This window comes from Euleptes europaea, chromosome 1 (assembly GCF_029931775.1).
Source record: "Euleptes europaea isolate rEulEur1 chromosome 1, rEulEur1.hap1, whole genome shotgun sequence".
Taxonomy (NCBI): domain Eukaryota; kingdom Metazoa; phylum Chordata; class Lepidosauria; order Squamata; family Sphaerodactylidae; genus Euleptes; species Euleptes europaea.
The window spans coordinates 31,839,914-31,866,425 of NC_079312.1; the positions used below are offsets into that span (position 1 = coordinate 31,839,914).

Below are 26,512 nucleotides of genomic sequence, written 5' to 3' on the forward strand. Positions count from 1 at the left end.
GTGAGCAGAGAGAGGGGGAATTGGTGGAAGTGGCCATCACCTCTTCCGCCAAAGCCAGAGTTGTTCCACCAGAGCTCGACTTGATACTTCCTCATGTCTGATGTCCGTCCAGTAATGATTAAATCTCAATCAAGCACATATGCACTATTTCGTGCCACACTTATTTACGACAGGCATCCTATTGCACAACTCAGAGCTTTGTACTTCAGTATTATAATGTTCACGCCTCACCCTCTTGCACAACATGTTACACAACATGTTGAAAGAAAGGGCAGAGGTCCAAATGGTTAGAGAAGCCAATGTCACCTTTCATATACCAAAAGCAGGACCTGCTCTTCCGTTGAACCACACCGAATGTAAATTTTCATGTTTACTTTTTCAGTGAAGGTCTTTCTTTACAACCTGTAATGGACAAACCACTAACAATGCCATCTTTAGATCTTCCGGTGTCTGAGTGGAAACAAGCAGCCTGATACAGATTGGGGAGAGGAGGTAAACCTGCCCGCCTGCACTGTTTCCCTGGTCAGAAATGGCAGTCCCTGAAGGAGAGGAAGAAATGAGAAGAAACTCACAGAAAACAGGTTTCGACTGTTCATGGAACTGAATTCAATCTGTGGGCCTTCATGCCTTGAACTCTAAATCACATGTAGCATGCTGTATTGTGTGTGTGTGCTGTCAAGTTGCTTCTGACTTGTGGCGACCCTATGATTTATTGACCTCCAAGATATCCTATTGTTAACAGGCCTGCTCAGGTCTTGCAAACTGAGGGCCGTGGCTTCCTTTCTAGAGTCAATCCATCTCTTGTTGGGTCTTCCTCTTTTCCTGCTGCCTTCCACTTTTCCTGGCGTTATTGTCTTCCTGTGAGTCTTGTCTTCTCATAATGGGACCAAATGCTGAATTAAATAAGGCCATAACCTGGCGACGTCTTCCCTATTTCTTTTTTTATAATATTTTTTTATTTTTATAACGTAACGTAAAAACAAACGAACACAATAATAATAATACAAAACATTAAAAACACACACAAAAGAGTCTCTATATAAACTTACCAATACATTTATGATTACAGAGTATATAAAATGGGAAAAACCAAGATACCCCTTTGACCCTCCACCCACCTTAAAAAAGTGACCCATCACCCGACTTCCGCAGAAGTGTCTAAACAGTTTTAAAAACATTAACTATAAAATATAAAATTATTAAATCTAGTTTCGATAACTAAGTAAAAAAGTAAAACCCATTTTTGCCAGTTTAATCCCAATATGTGGCGGCCTTACCCCAAGTTTTTTTTTAAATCCTTTCCATGTAGGAATTCCGTTAGTTTGGCCATCCTCATATAGTTTGGCTAACGAACAAACGAACAAACGTCTTCCCCATTTCAAGCCCAGCCTTTACAGCCTAAGCCAAGAAGACTCTTGTGACAACTGAAACGCGGACACATATTTTATTCCAGCACAAAGAGACTCAGAGCTCGCTTCCCCAGCTATAGAGAAGAGCCACCTTTGCAGCCCTTGGCCCTCCTGGATAGGAAGCGAGACTTACCGAAGTTCAGGGGGGGCCTTACACCCGAGGAAGCGTGCTGCGGTTGCTCCTCGGCGCTATTGTGCAGAAGGCGGCGCGGCCCTGAACTCTGCGACCTGACAACTCCGGTCTCGCAGTTGGGGCGCAATCCCAGGCAAGCCCCTGCAGAAGTAAGTCCCGCCACGTGCAATGGGAACCCCTTCCGGGGAAAAAAGCGCTCTCAGGACCGCCACCTTTGCCCCCTGGGCGCGAATCGCCCACTGCCAAAGGCGAAGGCGCAAAGCCACCTCCCTCCCGTCGCCAAGTGACTCCGCCAGGGGCCGCCCACGCGCAGCGCCGGAGAACTACGTTGCCCGGCAGCCTTTGCGAGGCGGCTGTAGAGAGGCGGGGCGGCCACGCCCCCATCCCCGCTCCCTTGTTTCGATTGGTCGGTGCGTTTTTTTTTTTTACAGGAGGGTGGGCGTGGGAGAACTACGTTGCCCGGCAGCCTTTGCGAGGCGGCTGTAGAGAGGCGGGGCGGCCACGCCCCCATCCCCGCTCCCTTGTTTCGATTGGTCGGTGCGTTTTTTTTTTTTTTTTTACAGGAGAGTGGGCGTGGGAAAAGGAACCAGGCGTCGGTTTGCAAGTGCACAGAGTGGGAGGGGGATGCACGTGGTTTGGTGCTTTGGGAAGGTGATTCGACCAGTTTTCACCTTGGCTCCCAAGAAGTGAGCTGTGGCTCACGAAAGCTCCTACCCTGCCAGAAAATATTCTTGTTCGTTTTTAAGGGGCTCCTGGACTCTTGCTCTTTTCCACTACTGCAGACAGACTAACGCGGCTACCCACTGAGAAAATATTCTTGTTGGTCTTTAAGGTGCTACTGGGCTCTTGCTCTTTTCTACTCCTAGAAAATATTCTTGTTGGTCTTTATGGTGCTACTGGGCTCTTGCTCTTTTCTACTCCTAGAAAATATTCTTGTTGGTCTTTATGGTGCTACTGGGCTCTTGCCCTTTTCTACTACTGCAGACAGACTAACGCGGCGACCCACTGTGAATTATCTTGGCTCCCAAGTTGAAGTACATTTTCTATCTTCTGTTTTCTGGCCAGGTTTAACGGGACGGGGGATTCCCGTGTATTGGCCTAGACTCACAAATGTTGTTATAGAAAAGGGCAAGAGTCCAGTAGCACCTTAAAGACTAACAAAAATATTTTCTGGCAGGGTATGAGCTTTCGTGAGCCACAGCTCACTTCTTCAGATACAGCTTAGAATGTGAATCCATCTGTCTTTAAGTAGAGGAGAGTGAACTCAGACAAGCATTCGTATGTAAATGTTAACAGTATGTAAATGTGAATAGCAGGCGTGATGGGATTAGGTGTGGTATGCAGAAGAGTCTGTGATGTCCAGGGGAGAGATGGGTGTGGAGAAATCAGGGTTGGTAATGAGCCATGAATGCAAGGTCTTTATTCAGCCCAGGTAAATGCATTGACTTTAGTTTGAATATCAACTGTAATTCAGCAGTTTCTCTTTCCAATCTCTTTCCTACTAAATGTTTCCTACTAAATGTTGTTAGTAGGCTTCCTGTCCTGAAAACCTCCAGACCAACAAAGACTACAGTCCACAATAGCCATGCAGATTAGCTTTGGATTCCACATGCTAACAGATCACTTCAGGATACAATGGTTCCACATTAACATACCACACCTTCAGCGCATTATCCTGATACTTGCAGGACAATGATTAGCACATTGCCTTCAATACTTTGCAGGACAATGACTCAGCTCAAACCCAACTCCCTTCTGACTATATATTACTCTTTCTACACACTTGACACTGGGAGACTCTGTCCTTCAGTGTTACTCCTCTGAAGATGCCTGCCACAGCTGCTGGTGAAATGTCAGGAAAGACAATACCAAGACCACAGTCACACAGCCTGGATAGCCTACAAGAACCGTTGTTAGTAGGGTTGCCAACCTCCAGGTAATCACAATAACAAAATTCCCTAACTACCTAAGACTAACAACACAAAACATACAAGGGAAAAGAATTGCAATTCTTGCAAAACTACTTAGGTAGTTAGGGAATTTTGTAATTGTGTTCAGGCTACAGCATGAAGTAATGCTGGAATTGCCTAGTAATAGAGTCAACGTGTCTAATTTCCTATTATGGACTGTTGATTTATGAGCGTGCTGCCTCTTCCATAAAGCATTCTTAATACTGGCACAGGTTAAATTTTTAAAATTGCTTAACCTCCACGTAATAGCAGATCTACTGTTACAACTGATCTCCAGCCAATAGAGATCAGTTCACCTGGAGAAAATGGCCGCTTTATACAAAACATGGTTTGTCCTGGTGTCTTGAGTGGAGCCCAAACCTATACAACATATACCTAGGCATTTTGCAGTGCAATCCTAACCACAGTAATATACTTTTAAGTTCAGTGGACTTAGAGGAGTGTAATTTTGTTTAGGTTTACGCTCTTAAGTGTACAGATCTGCTTTAGAGCTTGTATGGAGATAGGTTCTTCCTAGTCCACTTTGTTCTGTTCAATCTGGAGCCTAATTAAACTAAACAAATCAGATGGTAGCTAACTGGCACATGATTTTTTGATGATTTGGCAGTTGATTGAACAACTAAAATGACCCTTGACACAATCACGTTAATTATTTGTCTCTGCCTAGAGGAGGCTACACCAGACCAACTATATGGAACAATTCAGCACTAAAAAGGAGCGCTATCTGCAAACAGTCTGAAGGTCAGAATATTGAGGCTGTCGCAATTGGGTCAGTGTTTTGAAATTAACGAGTATCTTAGTTTGAGGGCATATGCAGAACCATGAGAGATTAATTCAAAGTTGTGGGTAGGATCCAGCCAGCTTTCCCCCTCACTCCTACCATACCACAGCCCCCATCCCATGTGACTTGTGTCCCAAGATCCCCAGCATAGTATTTTTGGTGGTCAGAAGGGACTAGAGTTGCCAGGTCCCTCTTAGCCACTGGCAGGAGGTTTTTGGGGTGGATCCTGAGGAGGGGAGGGACTTCAATGCCATAGAGTCCAATTGGCAAAGCAGCCATTTTCTCCAGGGGAACTGATCTCTATCGGCTGGAGATCAGTTGTAATAGCAGATCTCCAGCTAGTACCTGGAGGTTGGCAACCCTAGAAGGGACCACTCCTTCCTTTTTTCTCCAGCTGAAAAGCTGGATCCAACCTGTTCTCCTTAGTATTGGGTTACCTTTGTCCATGCATTCTGAATTTCAGCTTGCACTGTGTGAAAGTTACCTGCAGGTGAAATCGCAGGGCAACGGGCCATTCTTTCTTTCTTTTATGTATTTTCAAAGCTTATGCCCTACTTTTCAATCCTGTGACCCTCAAGAGGGATCAACGACAGGTACAACACAGCCTACACCCCCCTCTCTGCCTCCTTTGGGCCTGACTGGTAGTAGAGACTAGAGTATTTATCCAATCTCATTGTTGGTCTCCGGGCAACTGGCAGTTGAGCTAAGTTAAGGGTTGAGCTAAGGGTTCATTCTGGAGGTAAAACAGACTCCTTGTGTCGTTTCTATTTAATTCAAAGAGGGAAATCAAAGTTTTCACATTCGTTCGTACAGAACTCTCCAGCAATATTGGAGGAACACTCCATGCTTCTGCTAGGGTTTAAAAGCACCTCCATGTGGCAAAATGACTCATTTCAAGCTGCACTCTGTGGCTCATGATAAACACTTCTGTTTACACGTTGGGTCCAGCATCAAAAGAGGCGGAGGAGAGAATTAAGACGTACAAGATCTGCTGTGGCGTTGGCGACCACAGCGTCTCTGCTTTAAATCTTGCCTCTGTCATGGAGTCATTAGGTGGTTGATGTGGTGTAGCGGTTAGAGACTAGGACCTGGGATGACTGGGTTCGAATCCCTCCTCAGCCATGGAAGCCCGCTAGGCAAGCTTGGGCCCATCATAAACTCTCACCCCAACCTACCCTCACAAGATTGTTATTGTAAGGATTAAGTGGGGTGATGGTGGTGGTGTGAACAGCCGCTTTGGGTCCCCAATCAGGGAGAAAAGCATAAATAAAAAGTAAGCTTAAAAAAGCAAGTAAACATATACTCATACCAGCCTACCTTACAGGGCTGTTATGAGGACTGCAACAAGGTAATGTGTGTGAAGAGCTTTTAACATGGCCAGTGGTACATAAATGCTAAGGATAATTATTAACATAAACCCATCCCTCTTCTTGATTTCTTGGCAAGACACAAAGAAGAAACAGTAATGGGGCCCTCTGATTAGGGAAGAGCCCTAAATAAATTACAAATTCCCAGATATGTCCCTAGATACACTCATGTGCCTGTTGTGTGTGTGGGGGGGGGGGGACTGAATAACTAAAGTACCAGCTCATAAAGGAGGCAGTGTACTGTATACCCTGCTCCTAGTAAGCAAGTCTATTTGCATTGATTGCCATTGGCTCATCCCATTTCTCTTGATACAGACAGAGGAGGCTGACTGCTGCTTCTCTTCATGAGTCACTGCTCCTAAAGCACATTTTGTCCTCATCAGGATGAGGTTGTGTTTTTTCCCCCCAATTTGGTTAATTTGCAGTGTCATATTTTTCTACATATCTGGGGAGTCCCTTTACTTATTTATTTATTCACTTCATTTGTACCCTGCCTTTCCTCCAATGGGAAGCCAAGGCAGCTCACATCATTTTCCTCTTCTCCAATTTATCCTCACAACCACCCTGTGACATAGGTTAGGCTGAGAGAGTGTGACTGGCCAAAGGTCACCCAGCGAGCTTCTATGGCATGAGTGGGGATTTGAACTTGGGTCTGCCAGATACTAGTCCGACCCTCTTAACCACTACATGACTCTGATGAACATAAAGAAGACAGCCCCTTCTATCTTTTGTGTAAGCTGATTGATTGCCTTTCAGCTATTGCTTGTCCAGTCATTTTGATGGGCTTTTTTGGCAAGCAGAGGACTATAGCTATTATGTCTGTTGTAGTACGGGTAAGTGCTGGTGTTATTTCGAGGGCGCCAGCAAATGGAGCTCCCTCGGCTTCATCCCCATCTTCTATAACTTCGACAGGGCATTCTGGAAAAGAGGCTTCAAGTACTTCTCGAAGGTCTGGTTGTCCTGTTGGGAGACAAGATGACATCAGGCCCAAGCAAGATGACATCAGGCCCGGAGATGGCGAAGAGGCCTCTGAATTCCCAGCGGAGCAGCTGGTTTGCTCTTCTATCCCAGCCTTGTGTGTGTGTGTAAAGTGCCGTCAAGTCGCAGCCGACTTATGGCAACCCCTTTTTGGGGTTTTCATGGCAAGAGACTAACAGAGGTGGTTTGCCAGTGCCTTCCTGCGCACAGCAGCCCTGGTCTTCCTTGGTGGTCTCCCATCCAAATACTAACCAGGGCTGACCCTGCTTAGCTTCTGAGATCTGACGAGATCAGGCTAGCCTGGGCCATCCAGGTCAGGGCATCCCAGCCTTAAGAGCTTCTATTTCCTCGTGTCAAACAGAAGCCGTCATATTAACCCTTTATTATGGGCAGGATTTGTTTATGCTTTGGGTTTACATTGAGATATCACCATAGACCATGCTTTGTTTAAACGGGTCTGCGCAACAAAGGGGGGCATAATGAGGTAGATGCTACCACAAAATGGCTGCTAAAGAGGCCACACAGCGGACGCCCAAGAGAAGAGGGGAATTTTGGAAAAGACACTAGGAAAGAAGAGTGAGAGAGAATAAAACCAACAATGTGGTGGTAGCTGCCGTTCAAACAACAATCTGTACATCCAATTGGATCTGCAGTAGCCAATCAGAATCCCTGATTGGCAAGAGCTCCATTTAGCCCCACCCAATTTCTAAAAACACCTGCCAAGAAAGGTGTTGGCAGGCACCACTTTGGGGACCCCTAAACTGCAGTTTATGATGATATCTTAGTGCAACCTGGACTAAAACAACAACTCAGAATTCTGTCTCAGGTAAAGGAAATGACTTGTTGAGCAACTGTACTTATATTTTGCATAATCTATTCTGCTTCTGCTACTTTAGTTCAGGGCTGACAATTAATTCCCAGTAATTGGAAACACTGCTGCGTGGGCCCTTCCTTAAGAGCATCTGGCAATCCGTAGATGTCAGAAATGCTGTTCTCACCTGGTTGTTGGTTGGTGACTTCTTAGCCCACTCAAAAAGCCTCTCATAGGCATGACCATCGTAACATCCAATGGCCGAATTTAAATTTGCATCAGAGAAGTCGAAAGCATCCACTAGTGGAACAGCATCCTGCCTGCGGGAGCAAAGGAAACATGTTAATCCGTAGGACATGAGATTCACCCTGCTTGGATTATGTAAAATCCTGCTCTGTTATCTCCTTGTGAGATTTTACCAGCCACCTTTAAGGACTAAGAACATGGTTTAAAGGAAGAAAGAAAAAACATTCTCAGGATGCAGAGTTTGGTGCCTACTCTTCAATTCCAGGTTTGTATGTTGTGGTCATAAACTGCAGAATATGTTCAGCCATGAACATGTTGCAAACAACAGGTTGGAAGTAACCAGTTTTTCTACTGGTGAAAAAGGAGGAGGGGGTCCCATTTGACCCCTTCAGCATATGGGCCTCCCTCCTCAACTAACCTAAGGAAAAGTATTTTGCTAGTGATTCATAGATACATCTATGTCTACCTGACATGGACATGGAGAAACGTTTTTCAGCAGGAGGGCATGAGAAGAGAATTAGCTTACCGAATGACAGCCAGGAGATCCAGGTAAGATTCGGTCACCATGTCGCTTTGCTTCCCAGAGAGGTGACCGGCCTGCAGGAAGTCCCCCATATTGGAGAAGATCCCATGTAAGGCAAAGAGGTCACAGAGATGCTTCAGGACCCTTTGGATGTGAAATTCTTTTTCAAATTTCTCCAGTGTTTTGACAAAGTGTTGCACTACAATGTAGTGGCTGTGAGCCTGAAAAAGTAACAAGCAGATGCACGTAGGTTCCTGTGCAGAATAACCCCCTCTGTTAACAACCACAGTTATGAGTCGTGCTTGATTGTCAAAATGGAAGCAAAGTAAAGATTCAAAATAAGCATTTAAGATTTTTTTTTAAAGATTAAAATCATATGAGGTGATTTTTTTTTTAAAAAGCACTGTTTCAAGCAAAACTAATTTTCTACCATTCAAAGGATTTCAAAGCCCTTAAAGCATTAGAAAGGGTTCTTTTCTTGCTTATTTCCAGTTATTCTGGTCTTAGCTGGCTGAAAAGAAACCTAATGGATATGGCTCTCGCCCTTCGTACTGATGTAGGAGCACTCTTACCCACTGCTTGTAAGGAATTAACCCGTAACACCACATACACAGAGTCTTAAAGGAACGGGCAATTATTAAATGCTGGTAAAGTGAGAGGAAAATGTGGTTCTTGACATGCCCATAAGGGCACCACACATTCCACTTTTTTTTCTTTTCTTTGAAAAGGCAAGTTTCTACCTCAGGTAGTTACAGAAGTAGAAAATACCAAGAAGAAAGTACTTATTTTTGTGATGCTACTTTTGAATTATTGCCTGTTGCCATAAATGCAACAAAATAGTAGTGCGGGAGTGGCCATCCCATCCCTCCTGCCTTTGCTTCCTCCCTTTCCCCCCCTGCTCTTTCTCTCAGTCTTCCTTTTTCCCTCCTGTCGCTCTCTTAGAGCCAAAGTAGAAAGGAGGGCCAGCGCCATTTTAGAACCACTTGTAGACCTTTAAACAGTGCTGCGGGACCCCAGTCCGGGTCAGTCACATGGAGCTCTTGCGTTTCCGACCCTTTCAGGTGCAGAAACAACCCCCCCCATGGCTGATTCTGGGCTTTAAAAGGTGCAGGAGGGGAACAAGAGCTCCTAGGGCCACCGTGCTATGTGCCTGATCTGGAGGAAAGGCCACCGTGCTTTGTGCCTGCCTAGCAGGAAAGGTTGAAGAATCTGGGACTTCTCCGTCTAGAAAAAAAAGTGGCGAGGAGAATAATAGAGGTTTATAAAATTAAGCATGGGGTGGGGAAGTTTACAGATCCAGCTCCTCTCTTCTCCTCCAGGTCCCCACCTCTTTTGCCAGGCGCATCTCCAGCTCTGGGGTCTCACTTGCATGGCAGTTTTCTCCTGGGGTCTTTCCAATGGCCGTCTTCCCCCTCACCCTTCCCAAGGAAGCCCAATTTTTTTTTTTTTTTTTGCAAAGCTCCGAAGGTTGAAATGAAGGAAGGTTAGCAGAACAGATTCTGCTCTACTCTCCTTAACATAAACATTTACCAAACAGGACAAGAGGACTTCAAGGTATCGCTTAGATCTCCAGAAAATATTGATGTCCGATTTCCTCACTGCTCTTGCACAAAATTGCCTTTTTCAATAGGAAATCCATTGTCCTTGGCTTTGTGTTCAGACTATAGTTTGGGTCCAGGGAGAGGGAGGAGTTGAAAGCAACCCTGGTCTTCAGCTGCAAGGGGATGTGTACTTTTAAGTACCTTCAGGCATATTTTTAAACTCGGCAACCTACTTTTTTCAGTGAAGTATCACGCGCTTGCATATAGATGTGTGTGTGTGTGTGCTTTTGTTACTTTAGAATACAACTCATTTTGCTTTTCTCGTCAGCGGGCTTTAGGGCTAGGGTTGCCAACCCCCAGGTACTAGCTGGAGACCTGCTATTCCAACTGATCTCCAGCCGATAGAGATCAGTTCAGCTGGAGAAAATGGCCGCTTTGGCCATTGGACTCCATGGCATTCAAGTACCTCCCCTTTCCAAACCCCATCCACCTCAGGCTCCGCCCCAAAAACCTCCGGCCGGTGGCTAAGAAGGACCTGTGGCAACCCTACCTCAGAGCAGGAGAGAACCAGCCCTGAGAAGGTTAGAGGAGCTGGGTGATGGAAAGCTCCTTCCTTCCCATTCTGCGCCCTGAGGGGAGTCTGCCCAACCAAGATGCCAGAGGGCAGGAGGGACATCAGGACAGTACCGGGTGTAACTGCTAAATGCAAGCTTCTTACCATTTGATCTAATAAGATCTAATAGAGTGGTGCAGCGAGAATATTACTCACCATAGCAGCCCGTGCCAGTTGTACAGAGCCCAAGTTCCACGCTTCGTACCATGGTGTTCCCGATTGAATCAGAGACTGAAGTTTAATGGCTGCATTTTCTACCATCCTGGGAGCAGGAGTGAAAAACGTGCAATGCATGTAAAACGGTCCGTAACAACTCTCAAATGTATTTGCAAATATTTCCAGTTCATTTCCTCTTTTCAGGCCCTTCACAGCAGAAGGAAGGGCCCAGTCGATACATGCAGCAGAATAAGGTGGGAGAATTCTAGACGGTACCACCTATAACTAGGGTTGCCAACCTCCAGGTACTAGCTGGAGATCTACCGCTATGACCACTGATCTCCAGCTGATAGAGATCAGTTCAGCTGGAGAAAATGACTGCTTTGGCAATAGGACTCTATGGCATTGGAGCCCCCCCCCCAAACCCCACTCTCCTCAGGCTCCGCCCCCAAAATCTCCAGGTATTTCCCAACCTGGAGCTGGCAACCCTAACGCTCTAGCATGTTTCTCAAAAAACTCTATGGTTTTAAACCAACCTGAAGGCTCTCTGTTTATACGCTTCAGTGTAAACATCTGGATTTAGGAAATCTCTTTTCTCTTGGGCTCGGCATTTTCCAGAGCTTGTGGAAGACAAGTAGGCAACTGATGAAGGAAGGGCTTGTCCAGCCTTCACCATCTCAAGGCATTTTACCAGAAACCTGATGGCAGATAAATGAGTGAAATCGTTTTTTCCCACTTCCTAATATATCCAGACTGAAAGTATGTTCTAAAGCATGTCTTAAAGAAACACACAAATTTATTTTTCAGCTGTAAAAAAGCAAGCATGCAATCTATATCATGTAAGCTCATAATATAGATAATTGGTAAGGGAGGAAGAGGGCGGACATTTAAGAACCTGCTAGCTAGGATTATATTATACAAAATCTACAGCAGAATCCCTGGGAATGACATTTTGGTTTTTTTGGAGTTTTTTTTTTTTAGGAATGGGAAATTTCTAACCCTCCTTATTAACGAGATAATGCATTGTATTCTGCTAAAGAGAGACAGATTGTAGAGATACTGCAGACAGTATAGCTTCTGCCCCCACACACTTGTTGCCTCCCAATATTTCTTCATTAATCCTTATCGCCATCCCAACTCAGTGATTAAAAAAAACACACACACATAGGTTATGCCTCTTTGCTTTGAAAACATCACAAACCCTGTCCCTGGGCAGTTGAGGCGTTTGCGGACATGCTGTGCCTTAAGATCAGCTCAGCCAATGGGAACCAGAGAGTCCGGCGAGGATACCTGGCTGTCTGCAGGAGGAGAACAGTGTTTTCCCCTTCGTAAGTGCAGGATGCAACCACTGTAGTGTACAAGGAAGGCAGGCCGCTGAGGAGAGAGTACCCGTGTCCCCCACAGGCCCTCCGGCACGCCTCCACACTGGCTGTGCTGTAGTCTGTGGCGATCACTTTAATACCAGCAGCAAGTGCGTGAAGCTGTGACAAGGACAAAAAAGATTAGGACATTTCAGCATTTCTTTGAACAAGGCGAGGTGGTATCAAGGGCCCCACAACTACAGTCTCCCATGGGTACGGTTTCACCGCTTCTGTAAAATGTAGATGCATTCCTACCATCCTCTTGCACAACCTATTTTCACATATCCCATTATCCGTGATATGTACTTGCCTCAAAAGCTTGGGATAGGGTAGAGATCGAAATAAATAACGCTTCTTTAGAATCCAAAAAATTGGCCGGCTCTAGCCAAAAGTCAAGCACTTTTAAGTTCCAGAGACTCAGTGACAACCTTTAAAATATCATTGTATTGTTGTTAATATTGCTACTTTCCATGCCAGAAATCACTACAACTTAAGAATGGCTTTGGCTGGACTGTGCCCAGTCTTGGAATCTGTGGTTTGTGACTATGAAATAAGCTTCCTCACAATTATACCATGAAACTATAGGCAACCATTGAATGGCAACAGTACTGGGAGAAGAGCTATACTTCTATAATTTCCTGTTTTATCTGCTTATTTCCTTTCATCCTGCTGTAGGTACTTATACAACTCATTGTCCCCAGCAGAGAATCCTTCTTGGCCAGCGCTCTGAGGATAACAAAATATAGTGGTTTTCTCTTCATATTACCTCTGGAAGCAAGTCAAATTTCCCTTCTTTGGTTTCTGCATAGCCTCTGTCAAAGACTTCCTGCAAGTAGTCACAGACAAAGTGGAAGGCATAGGCTGTGGCCAGCTGAGGGAGCAGCTTCTGTTGCTGAGTCTGATAGTCCAGAATCTTTGTCTCTGGGTCCCTGTGGGAAGACCATTGGACTGGTTACCAGAGAATGGAAAGACGAATGGCAATCACTGGCTGTAGGCAGTTGCAAATGGCTTTGCTGGCAGAAGGATCTTATGCAGCAGTGCTTCCAAACCTGGGAGACTGACCATTCCCAGGTTCCTAACAAAAAGAGAAGTCAACCACTAGGATATGCTGCAGAGGGAAGTTCTCCAATCACCACATTGGCTGGTTTTCAAGAGGGTGGCTCTTACCACTCAGTTCCACATAGGGAGACATTTGTTTGAAATAGTCTCACCCTGTGTGAAAATACAATGAGGAAACCCCTTCAGAACCAACCAACCCCCCTCTCCCCAGGATGGTGTATTGGTTAAGAGCAGTGGTTTGGAGTGGTGGACTCTGATCTGGAGAACCGGGTTTGATTCCCCACTCCTTCACGTGAGCAGCGGAGGCTAATCTGGTGAACTGGGTTTGTTTCCCCTCCTAATCGTGAAGCCTGCTGGGTGACCTTGGGCTTGTCACACACTCTCAGCCTCACTACCTCACAAGGTGTCTGTTTGGGGGAGGGAAGGTGATTGTAAGCCGGTTTGATTCTTAAGTGGTAGAGAAAGTTGGCATATAAACACCAACTATTCTTCTTCTTCCCTGCAGATGGTACCATTCACATGCCTTGACCTGGATGGCCCAGATTAGCTCAATTTCGTCAGATCTTGGACGCTAGATAGTACCCTTGTTAGTACTTGGATGGGAGACCACCAAGGAAGTCCGGGGTTGCTACACAGAGGCAGGCAATGGCAAACCACCTGTGAACATCTCTTGCCTTGAAAATCCTATACGGGGTCACCACAAGTCAGCTGTCACTTGATAGTACTTTCCACCATCACTGTTTAGTTGGAAGCTATTTCAGGCAAATGCCTCCCTGCATCAAAACGGGGCAAAAGGCACCAGATACAGCTTGCGCCACCTTAAAACATACAAATTGTTAGGACTGCCAACCTTCAGGTGGCAGCTGAAGATTTTCTTGGGTTACAACTGACCTCCAGGTAACAGAGATCCGTTCACCTGGAGAAAATGGCCACTTTGAAAGGTGAACTCTATGGCATTATACCCCATTGAAGTCCCTCCCCTCCCAAAACCCCACTCTTCAGGTTCCACCCCAAAATCTCCAGGAATTTTCCAACCCAGACCTGGCAACCCTACAGGTAGACATCTCTGAGAAGAGGATGTGTTTGTGAGGGGGGGGGGATGTTGCTAAGTGACCATGATGGGGAAACAGTGGCCAGTTAAAGAACTTGGGTTTCCTATAATGTAACAACTTGAACATAAGAACCTGCCTTTTTACTGAATCCGGCCACTGGTCCATCAAATTGAGTATTGTCCACTCAGACTAGCAACGGCTCTCCAGGTGCTCAGGTAGAGGTTTTTTCACATCACCAACCATCTGGTCTTTTCACCTTCAGCAAGTCAAACGGATGCTCTACCACCGAGCCATAGCCCCTTCAACTTATTTATTAAAACCTTTATACTGTGCCTTTACTGGTGGTTAAAGGTGGTTTACAATCATACTTTAAAAACAATTCCAATTACAATCACCAGAATAGAATAGCTGACCTCAGATCTCTCCCTCCCTTCTGGACAAAGGTCTATTTTAGGATTGTTGTGACAACAAAATGGGGGCTGGAAGAGGAGAGTCATGTATGCTGCTCTGAATTACTTTAAGATAGAAAGGTTCTGTTGAACCTATGAAGTCTAATGATAACTTGGGTGATTGCAATGAATGCCTCTAGGGAAGAAAAGGGGATAACGGCAACATCTGAAAAGTAAGCTGGTGTCTTTCTACATCCTCCATAGGTAAGCACTTAGGGAATGTCTTCAGCCTAATCTCTCAGGTTTGCAATCCAGCCAATCAGACCCCCTAAACAGTGTCCCACACCATGTTGCAGCTGCCTTCTTAACATCAAGTAGTTGCTGCTTCACCTACTCAGTAAGTGGTTTCTTTCCCCAGATGTCCCAAAAGAATTGGGGAAGGAAATCAAACAGGCATCAAGACCAATGAGGTCTTTTTGCAAAAGGAGGGGGGAGAGAACAGGAACAACAACAGAACAGCTAGCAGGTTACGCATCCCTCTACTGAGGTCAGACCCTCATCATGTACTGTACCCAGGTTTTAACTCTGACTGTCTCCGCACCACAGAATATCGGATAGCAATAGTGCATGCTTTCATCAGAATGGTTAAGACTTCGGTCCGAATAATGCTCACACGGAACATAACCATAGTCAGGTAGTTGATCTTCTCACTTCCTTGTCTGATGTACTGGCCATCTGACAGAACCTGGAATTTGTGGGGAAATACAGAGAGGGTGTGGGGAGAGATAGGAAAATGACTCGTAGCAATGATGACAGACAGCAAAGTGGGGTAGGAAACTGAATTGACGGGGCATTTTCTGTGGCGGCACCTCGCTTTTGGAATGCCTTCTCCCTTGAGGCTTGCCTGGCACCTACTTTACTTTCTTTTCGGCACCAGGCAAAACACATCTTTTTACCCAGGCTTTTAATTAGGGGTTTTATCTTTCCAGCTTTTTAATGGTCTGCTTTTGTTTTATGGACAGTTTTTATGCTGCTTACGTCTAACGGTTTGTGTTTTTAATTTTGTGATTTTATAATTGTTAGCCACCTCGAGCAGGACTCTGAGAAGTGGCAGAGAAATACTGTAAATAAATAAAACTGATGGGTATTGAAAGACAGCAAGGTTCTCTGTTGAACCTATGAAATCTAATGATAACTTGGGTGATTGCAATGAATGCCTCTAGGGAAGAAAAGGGGATAACGGCAACATCTGAAAAGTAAGCTGGTGTCTTTCTGCATCCTCCATAGGTAAGCACTTAGGGAATGTCTTCAGCCTAATCTCTCAGGTTTGCAATCCAGCCAATCAGACCCCCGAAACAACTGCCATGCCTGGATCTGATGAAAGTATAACATTTTCATGATTAATGCAAACAGTATAGCTTATCCTTGACTCTACAGAACATACATTGTCTAGGGACATTTATAGGAAACATTAATGGAAGTGATACTACAAGTGGGAAACAGATGGCGAATCAGCCATAGTAGGGGGAGAGTTGATAAGATACTGCATCAAAAGAATTAACAGACACATAAACATGTGTTGATGTATTATTTGCATATACTGATGCCATTTATATGTGCTGAAGCTGACATACTGGGATATTTCAGATACTAGATCTAAGGTTTTGCAAGGAATGGTGGAGGAAAATGGCAGGAGCAGTGTGTGGGTAAAGTAGATGACTGGGGCACATAGGGCAAGGCAGCCAGTGTGTCAAGGCTCCTTAAACATTTGAAGCTTTTGCAAGATGCTACTTGCAGGATTTCAAATATCCCTTCACAACCATGAGGGCTAGACATTTGCTGTTTTAAGGAAGATCTCAGGAATCTTCTGAAGCTATCAAAATTCTTGCCCAAGTAACAGATTCTGTGAGAAATTCTGTCCTGAATGTCAACCTTGCTTGCCAGGGGCCTTTGCTTCCCCTGCCCAAGGGCACCTGAGAGAACCGGGCCAGCATGTTTTTCTTCGGGATGCGGACATTCTTCAACATGAGATAGCCATTGTCACATTGCGCAAAGTTCATTTTGGGACCAATGTCCCCCACGGTTACTCCTGAGGGAAAAACAAACAAAACAGATTATCCACATCTGTTCCTTCACGCTCAGGGCCAATTCCATCCCCAAACTTACCTGGGGCCATTTTTTGCAGCTGCAGGTCTGGGGAGTGGGGAGCGGGCAGGATTTCCCCATAGCTTCTCAGGGGGCCAAGGCAAGTGGCTCCAGCTGCAGGCCCATTGGGCAGGAGGGCCTGTGAAAGAGGGGCAGGAAGACACTCTGGGCTGCCCCTGCTTTATTTAGTGAGCCGCAGCTGGGGCGTCAGGGTCAGTTGGCTCCCGGCTCCCCCCTGTCACCCTCCCTTGGTTTAATGTTTTAACAGGGGGGTTGGTTTGTGGATCAAGTGCAGGTTTGTCACAGCTTTTAATGAATTTTTGGCATTGGGCTGGATCCAATTTTGGGGAAGGATGAGCTAGCGTGTCTGCCTCCCTTCCTCTGGGGACCCCCACAAGAAGTCTTGGCGGAAAGGGCCCTATGTTATGCCCAGCTTGGGGGCTGGCGGTCAGCTCCAACCCTCAGGTGGCAAGAGAACCATGCAGTGATCTACACCCATGTGGGGCCCCTGGATGTGCCATCCCATGGTGCTCCCCCCAGCAGGCAGGTCTGCAAATGAATTCCCAGACATGTATAACCTCAGTTCAGATGGCGACCACGTCATGCAGGGAGAGGGAGCTTAAGCTTCCCTCCTGATCAGTTTTCCTGATCTAAATGGCACCCAAGAGACAATATTCGCCCAGTTGGGGAAACTCATATGTAGTTCATCACCATACCTTAGTTTCCCCCAATATGGTAAATAGCAGCTGCCCGGGCCCATTTCAGGTGAGGAAAATGGGACTGGGCTGGGAATTTAAGCCCCCTCTCCCCATGACTCATGGTTCAGATTCAAGTCAGGTTTGTGCTGCCAAGGGAACTCCAGGAGCATGTCTATAAAGTTGTTGTGGCTGCCACAAGGGCTTTGGATCAATGTGTGAATTAGCTCTAAGCGTGTTAAAGCAAATGCTGTGGAGCTGGTTGGAACAGCAGGTAGACAGGCTTTAGTTAAAGTTGGGCGATCATTTTAGACCACCGTTTCCAAGGAACATCCTTCATTGAAGATGAAGAGGGACAGTTTGGGGACAGGGAGTCTTTTTTTTGTAGCACATATATTTCAGGCCAGGTTCCTGGTGCTAGAAGAGAATGACAAGGCTCAGATGCATTTGCCAAGGGTGGCTAGCTTTTAATGAAGGTTTTGGCATTGGGCTGGATCCAATTTTGGGGAAGGATGAGCTAGCGTGCCTGCCTCCCTTCCTCTGGGGACCCCCACAAGAAGTCAATAACAGTTGGCTTCAAGTTGGCAATAATGCTCACAGATACTAGTGATGAGTACACAACACAGCATTCTGATCCCTGGAGGCTAAGTATCCCTGGAGGCACACTGTGGAGTAAGTCACCTGGAGCTGGTGAGTGATCTTCGAGGCTGCGGATCTGCACTATGAAGGGATGTATCCCATAGCACTTTCCCTTTATGTTAAGCTGAGCCAAAACCATAGCATGAGTTCCTGTTCTTCCCACTGTAGGTAGAAGGAAACGGGGGAGAGAAAAACACACCTTAGCACTCCAGTCAAGAGTTTCACAGTTGGAGCAGTCATTCAAGCTGGTAATTAGAAAGAGGAGACTCAAGGATTCAGAATGGGCATGGACAGCTTGCTGGACTCATATGAATGACGCAAAATGGCTACTGAAATACACTGGTTTTTTTACCTCGGTCACAAATCAGCTACATGACCTGAGGAAATTCCAAAACTAGAAACCCCCCATAAAGCAAAAGGGATGTTCATGAGTTACTTTAATTGCCATCAAAGTTTCTAGTTTGATTTGGGGGGGGGGGCGGTTCTTGGAGTCCACCTGCTGCCACCACCACCATCACCAGGCCAGGAGGACAGAAGGTAAATGTGTTGTTTGCACATGCACAGACAACACTTTTTATCTTGGGGAGATTTAAACTTCCCAATGGAATTCATTTCCAGATTTTTCTGCAAACTGAGCCTGGGGGTGGGGGGGGCGGTCCCCCCTAAGTTTGCAGAAGTACCTGTCTTGTGTCAGTGTGGCCACAATTTGCAGATTTAAGTATCCACAGTTTAGGCCATACTAGATGACTGGATGTTTTCCCAAGCACTGGGAAAACATCCAGAGCAAGAAGAGAATATTAACAATGGGGATATTTAATACATTTTGATACTTACTATCTCCCGGCCACCACTTCATGGCAGAGATCTTTGGTGTGTTGAGGATGAACTCCTGCGTGGTAACATCAAAAGTGGCCATGGTCTCCAAACCCCGAAGGTAAGTTCCTTAACAATAACAGAAGCCAGATGGACATAACTTCTGAGAACATTCCAAGGCTAGTAGCCAATTCAACAGTCACTAACAAGATCCACAAACCCTCCTGACTAGGAGTCCACCAGGACAGGACCCATCTTTTTTTGAGCTACATCTTAAGAGGCATCTCAGTTCAAAGTATCTTTAATTCTGAGTTCCCTGATGCTGATTCCGGACTGGGATTGAGGCCAGTGAAAGGAATCTCAGCCTAACCTACCTTGGCTGCTTCCACACGTTGGCTGCCGCACTGTGTGTATGTTAAGTGCCGTCAAGTCGCTTCAGACTCATGATGACCCTATGAATTAATGACCTCCAAAATGTCCTATTGTGAACAGCCATGCTCAGGTCTTGCAAACTAAAAGCCATGGCTTCCTTTATAGAGTCAATCCATCTAATATTGGGTCTTCCTCTTTTCCTGCTGCCTTCGACTTTTCATAGCGTGATTGTCTTTTCCAGTGACTCTTGTCTTCTCATAATGTGACCAAAGTATGATGCTGCACTACCACTGCATTATAGCAGCCAATCACCTCCATGTCTTGGCCATGCAGGGAAATCTAGTTGCGAATGGGTGTCAGAGTGCAATGACTGCACAATATCTAACACTGCATGGATGCGATCTGGGTTTTACAGTGAGGATTCAATGGAGGAGGAGAGAACCATATTCATCTCCCCAAGCATCTTGGATGAAGGACAGGGTAAAATAGAATGCATAGAAAGAACTATCGCTTACCTCCTAAAGGTATTCCTTACTTAACCTCAAAGGCCGTTAAGTAAAGCTGGATATCAGAGGATGGTCCAGCATTGATTTTATGTTCTCAGCAGATCAGGGTTGGCAAAACTGCTATGCTAACCAGGCAATAGAACTGGGAGGTGTTTTCTTGTAGGAATGATCTCTGGGCATTTCTGTGTCAGCTATGAAACAATCCTGCTCTTTTAAGTCTGGCCAGAATCCACACCTTTCTCTTGGGTATCAGGAGAGAGCTATATGTGTACTTCTTGAGTAGGGGTGTGCATTCAGATATGCTGAACTGAAAAAAAGCTAAAAAATAAAAAGGCAGCATTTTAATGGAGCCAAAAAAGCCAAATGCAAAAAAAGCCGAAAATTTTCAGCTTTTTGTGGGGGCTTTTTTGGGTCCATTATACCACATGGGGAATCTTTGTGGGGCTCCGGGGGAGGCTGTTTTATCAGGCATAGGCACCAAATTTGCAGTGCAGTGGTTTTAAGGACTCTCCTTAAAAGAAGACCTAAGTTTGGTAAAGATTGGGTCAGGGGATCAAATTTTGTGGGCCCCCAAAGAGGGTGTCACCATCCATTCTCCCCATTCTCCCACAAAGTGCACTGTTGCTGAAAAATTACGAGAATGGTGTAAACATTTGTCTCAGCTTGATTCTCTGGTCTAAAATTGCTTGATTGCACTCTTTTGGGAATCTTTACGGGGCTCTGAGGGGCTGTTTTTTGAGGGGCCAAACTTCAGGATTTGTGTAAGGAAAGTCACTAGCAGCTATGCTGCAAATTTGGTGGCTCTATCTTAAAAAACAGCCCCCTCCCCAGAACCCCACAAAGATTTCCTGTCTAAAGAGCTTGGCTCCATTATCCCATATGTGGAGCCTTTGCCTCCTTTTCCCCCTTGGAAACAGTGGAGAATGGATGGGGACAACCTCTTTGTGGGCCCATAAAATTGGACCCCCTTATCAAATCATTACTAAACTTGGAAGTTCTTCTAAGGAGAGTCACCTGCAGCTACCTTAAAAACCTGTCCTCCTAGAGCCTCACAAAGATTTCCCATAGGGTTTAATAGACCTGAAAATGTTCAGATATTTGAAAAAGCCGGAAAAAAACCATATCAGTATGGGGATTCATCTTGTTTCAGATTTTTTGAAAATGTTCGGGTCTATTAAATCTGAATCCGAAAAATACTGGGAAATAATTGGTGCACACCTGTATTCTTGAGTGCACATGAGGTGGAGGCATTTGGACAGGTCTTTGGGCAAAAAGATCTGGAAAGCTATGAGAGGTTCGCAGACTTACCATGTCCCAGTTCAGTCTGGGCATAAGTCCCTGCAATGTAATGCTTTTCTGCCAAAGGGATCCACTTGGCTATCTGCTTGTCTGTGCCCAATCCCAGAATGCTCTTCATAAAGACATTGTGCAATGTGAATGCCAAGTCATCGCCAAGCGCCCTGCAAAAACGGCATGCAAGTTACATTACAGACACCAGCCTCAAATGCCAAGTCTACGAGGCAATCCTAAAGTGGCCCGGATGGGGTTGGTTACGTTTTCAATGGCATCTCAGTAGCGCATTTTAATTTAGCACAGTTTTCCAATCTTGACTCTCTGACAAGCATCCCTATATGCTGCCTGGGTTTGCAAACACATCTGGCTTGTTACAAGACAGGCAGTGCTACTGTGCTTTTCCATGCCAGAAGAACAGAAGAGTAGCCATGCTTGATCATCCTATTTCCCACAGTGGCCAGCAGATAAACCACTTTCACTCTCCTGCTAACCAAAAGCCAAACCCTGGGGCCTGCATCCATCATGCAGGGGCCTGATTCTGAACCAAAACTGCAGTGTCCCTATACTGTTTTTCCATTCCAAACCAGCTCCAGAGGCTTCAGGTTATGGGCCTTCATCCAGCCCATTACTGACTTCAAGCACATATTTAGAACATCCACTGATGCTTGCGATTTAGATTAAAAGTAGGAGTTGGTTATCATTAGGACATCAATGGCATTTCACTTCTTTCCAGACAGTCTCATCCAGCAGCAAAGTACAAGGAGGATTCAAAATAGGATTCCCACCAATTTATTAGATTTTGATCCCACCTTTCCTCCAAGGAGTTTAAGTTAGTGCTCATTAGTAGTCCAACCTGGATTTGACCAGCACATAGACAGCAATGGCCAACGGAAGGTTTTCAAGGAATGGCTGTCACTGGCAAATTAGCCCAAGTTGGTTAAAAGGCCTTTGTACCATGGAAGAAATCTAGATCTCCATCTGAAGTCCACCTTCTAACAACACACCCAAAACTGCAAAACCTGCTCCTTAAGGGTGGGGAGGAGTGAACCTAATCCAAAATAGACAGCCTTCTCATTTCTTGTTCTGCCTCCCAGTTTGCCAGATGCAGCTTCTTCTAAAAATGGTTCCTTCTATGTTCTAAAAAAGGAAGAGAGTATAGGTCTGACAACCTTCCCTATACTATATCCCACACCCTTGGCTGGGGGTGGTCAGCTCTTCCTCTTTGGGACCTCCCTCTTTATCTAATCTAAAATGGACGTTGTAAGATGGACAATATAATTTAATAGCATGAGGTGGGTTTTTTTTTGGGGGGGGGTCCTTCACATCACCTATAGCAATATTTCTGTTCGGGTCCATCAGTGGTCCATCCCATTTCATCCATCTTCCTGGAGAGGTAAAGAGATCTTCTGACAGCAGCTTCGTATCTCTCGTTTTGGCTCTGGAAGTACTGGTTTTCTCTGCTAAATTCTGGGTCGCTCTGGAGAACTGCATCTGCAGAATATGCCACAAGATGCTTGTTTTTAAATAAGGCCACAACACCAGGATCTTCCGCCAGCAAGCAGACTTATATTTGCAGAGACATTCACTGGGGGCTCCACAGCAGGAAGTGCCCCTGGTTCGGCTTGGTTCACAGGGAAATTGAAGTAGAATCCTCTTCTGAACATTTTGTGTGTCTCCCTGAACATTTTAATCTACTGAAGCACCTTCTTCCCACCAGCTGCGAACAAATAAAAACTCTTGCGCATGGCAAATACGGAGTGTTTGCTGAATTACATTGTAAGCCTGCTTAGTGGGTGCTCGCACGCACCCCGTTATTGAACTCTTCAGTGCATCTATTAGTGTTCTCTCTCTAATAGATTCAGATATTTATACCCTGCTTTTCTCCCCAATGGGAACCCAAAGCAGCTTACAACCATCATTCTCCCTCCAAGTCGTCCTAACCACCGCCCTGTGAGGTAGGTCTGACTGAAAGACTATGACTGGCCCAAAGTTACCCAGCCAAGCTTCCATGGCAGAGTGGGGATTTGAACCTTGATCTCCCAGATCCTACTGTAACACTCTAGACACTTCAATATGTTAGGGTTGCCAACCTTTAGGTGTTGGCTGGAGATCTGGAATTACAGCTGATCCCCAGACTACTGAGATCAGTTCCCCTGGAGAAAATGGTTGCTTCGGAAGATGGATTCTGTGACATACCCTGCCGATATTTCTTCCCTCCCCAATCCTGCCTTTCCAAGTCTCCACTCCCCCCCAAATCTCCAGGACTTTCCCAACCTGGAGCTAGAAATCCTATAACAGGTTAATTTTGGATTGTGTTTAAATAAATGAATTATTGAAATATTGAAGCAGCCCTGCTCTTGAGTTGTTCAGCATAGCGTTGTGCAAAAAAAAAAGAAAAAAAGGTAACTTTTGGGTTTGGGTTTATTGTGCCTGATTTTTTTCAGTAAACCTGGAAAAAGCCAAATACCCATACCTGTAAATATGGGTATTCAGCTTATTTCCACGTTTACCCAAAAACTTTGGGCCCATTATAGTCTATGAGGATTTTTTTAAAGCTCCTGTGGGAGCATTTTTGGAGGTAAAGTCACCAAATTTGCAGCATGGCTGCAAGGGACTTTCCTTATATGGTCACCAAAGTTTGGTGAACTTTGGGATAGGGGGTCCAATTTTAAGGGCCTGCAAAGGGGTCACCCTCATCCTCCAGGCATTTGCGAGCCGAGCTGTCCATTGGTTTTCAGATTCAGAAATTCAGCGTTGCCAAGGACTGGTGGAAAGAGCTGATTGGCAGGCTGACGCCTCAAAGTCTGGGGCTCCCTTCGGGGCACTTAGCATGATATCCATGCAAATTAGATTCCAAACTGAGGAAAAAAGTCTTAAATGCATGAAAAAATAAGGCATGGAAAACATTTCTTTTTGTGGCTAATGACATCCTGTGAACTGTCCTTTATTATGGTAATCAAAAATCTCATTTCGAGAGATGGTCACGGTGCAGGGAAATGAAGCCTCTACTCGGGGTGACCTTCAGTTTGACAGCAGGTTTTCAGGGGTGGTGGTGGTGGTATTGAAGCCAGCTGAAGTAATGACCAAGGCAGCTCTTGTGAAGAAGATTGTTCGTCCACACGGGTGAGGAGTCTTCTTCGGAAATCTGGTAAGTAGCTGTAGAAGCTGGTGTTTTTAAGTTGGAGGGTATATCCCTCCGGACAGGACTGGGTGAGCCCCGTCTTTTAAATAACCCTTATGCTTGATGCAGAATTGCACATCAACCCACTGAATAGTTGTCAGACGAGATGGCTCCAATTACATGACCCCTACCTCAAAAGGGCCTTAGCTATGGGACCCTAACAAAACCAGTCAAAGATAGAAAAATGGGAGAAAGCACAGAACCATACATCTGAGCAAAGGCAAATAGCCAAAGCCGAATAATTATTTGGCTTTTTCGGGAATCACCTATTTGGCTTTGGGCAGATTCCCAGGTTTTGGTATTCTGTCTACCCAAAACCTGAATATTGCTGAAACGGCTAATTTCAGGTATATTTTAAGTTTGGGTATATCAACCCTAATTCAGTGCCTTATGTCTGTAGTGTTATCCCATTTTTGGTCACAAAGAAGGCCAAATTTCAGTGGCGTTCAATGGAGATAACCCCAAGTTCTCTTTTACGGTGATCATCCATGATTCTTTGCAAGCCCCCACTGATCACCACAAAGAAAGTAAAGCCCAAGAATGATCCACAGCCTGTACTTCCAGGTCTGTGTTGAAACTGGGCACGGGAGCCAATTCTCACACAACAAAGTCCTCATGCTTCACAGGTGTATAACCACAGATCCTGTGGATCAAACGTATGCTGGGAGTTCTGATTTTGGAATATAATTCCTAGGGTGTGTGTAGACCCAATTTGGATGTGGTTCCCCAGGGCCCAAGTTGGGAAAACCATGCAGGGGTGGGAAGGTTTGAGCTTCCTCTCCCCACATACCGTGGTCCTGATTGAAATCGGGCCCCTGGACCCCTGGGAATTAAAACCTGAGAACAGAACAAACGGGCACACTGGGGAAATGAGGACTTTGTCGCATGTGAACTGGCTTTCAGAAGGGAGGAAGCAGCTTTATTGTTTGCCATTCCTCTATCTCAGGTGCCACAGTTTCCAACTTGCCAAGCAAAGTTCTACATTTTAACTTCTAGCCTTTGGGTGTTGCCTTTCTTTGCTTGCTGCTGCCAGAAATCAGAAGAATTACTCAACATTTTATGGTGCATCAGTACAAAGGAGGAGAAGTTAACTAGCAAATGGACATGAATGAGAGTGGGGAAGATCCAACCACATCATCAAGCAGAAACTGAGCTCCTTCAAATACATGTACTTACTGACTTTCCGCCGGATCTGGGTGTTTTCAGCACCTCCATCCAGTATATTGGTAAGCCTCTCTACGCTGAAGGAGGCAGTTTTCCTTTCAATATCAAGATCCGGGTTCACGTCTTGTCCAGCAGAACTCTGGAAACCTTTATCGACATTTCGGAAGGCCATTCTGGATGTTCAAGGAACACTGATAAAAGCGACAGCATCAATTAAGCTATTTCATTGTTTTATCCGAGGGTCTTCTGACAAGGAAGGGGGAAAAAATCACTCTAAAATATATAAGGGGACTGGAGAAGGACAAGAAGAAGACAACATGATTATATTTTTGAAGAAGTAATGGAATTTCCTGAGATAGAAGTGAGTGAAAACTGGCCGGAGAAAAAAAGAGTGGAAGGTATAGATATAATTGCATAGCAACTGGAGGTAGATAAAATGCAGAGGTGTTGGCCAACTGGAAAAAAGCTGGTTAAAGACTGGAAACCCACCAGCCAATTGCAGCCACATACTGTAGTCTAGCAGGTGCCCGCCAACTCCTTGGTTTTTGAAGCCTGAAGCAGGAAGCAAGAGGCTTAATTTTTTTGTTTAAAATCAGTGCGGTGTAGCGGTAAGTGTGTCGGTGTGTTATCCAGGAACCCAAGTTTTGAATCCCCATTTTGCCATGGAAGCTTCCTGGGTGACTTTGGGCCAGTCACACGCTCTCACCATAGCCAAGTTCATCTATCTTCCTCTATCGATGTCTTTCACCATCAGGTGAAGACTTTTTTGCCTGGTCTGGCATTAGGGTTGCCAGCTCCGGGTTGGGAAATACCTGGAAATTTGGGGGGTTGAGTGTGGGATTGTAATGTTCACGCTTCACCCTCTTGCACAACATGTTACATAATGCGTTGAAAGAAATGGCAGAGGTACAAGTAGTTAGAGAAGCCAATGTCACCTTTCTTCTACCAGAAGCAGGACCTGCTCTTCCTTTGATCCACACCAAATGCAAATTTTCAAGTTTATTTTTTCAATGAAGGGCTTTCTTTATTGTAAGCTGAATTATTATTGTGGCTAACTCCAAACCCAGTTTACATCAATACGCCTAAAAGGAGAGGGGGAGGGAAGCAACGGGGATTTATTTATTTTATTTTTTTTGCTTTATCTGGCTTTTAGGAAGTGGGAAAGGAAAACTAAGCCTCTCTATGCCGATTTAGGTGCAGGAAGAGAGAGCGTTTTCTAAAGCATTTCTCTATGGTCAGAAGCGTAAGGAAAGGGGAATGAAAAGAAGCCATATTGCTGCAAAACACCTGAGCCATTCCCCACACTTTCCTCTTT

General features: G+C 45.3%; 1 protein-coding gene across 1 annotated transcript; it reads right to left on the reverse strand.

Annotated features, from left to right (window-relative positions):
* Nucleotides 1–6,500: 6,500 nt before the first annotated feature.
* LOC130480028 (peroxisomal acyl-coenzyme A oxidase 2-like) lies at nucleotides 6,501–25,369 on the reverse strand. Its single transcript, XM_056852437.1, has 14 exons — nucleotides 25,210–25,369; nucleotides 22,181–22,343; nucleotides 20,868–21,019; nucleotides 18,703–18,810; nucleotides 17,911–18,030; nucleotides 16,363–16,478; nucleotides 14,962–15,134; nucleotides 12,656–12,818; nucleotides 11,819–12,009; nucleotides 11,065–11,226; nucleotides 10,529–10,634; nucleotides 8,222–8,439; nucleotides 7,637–7,769; nucleotides 6,501–6,620 (listed from the first exon to the last, which is right to left on the reverse strand). The coding sequence occupies exons 1-14, from the start codon at nucleotides 25,367–25,369 to the stop codon at nucleotides 6,558–6,560; spliced, it is 2,028 nt and encodes a 675-aa protein (XP_056708415.1). The 3' UTR covers nucleotides 6,501–6,557.
* Nucleotides 25,370–26,512: the final 1,143 nt, after the last annotated feature.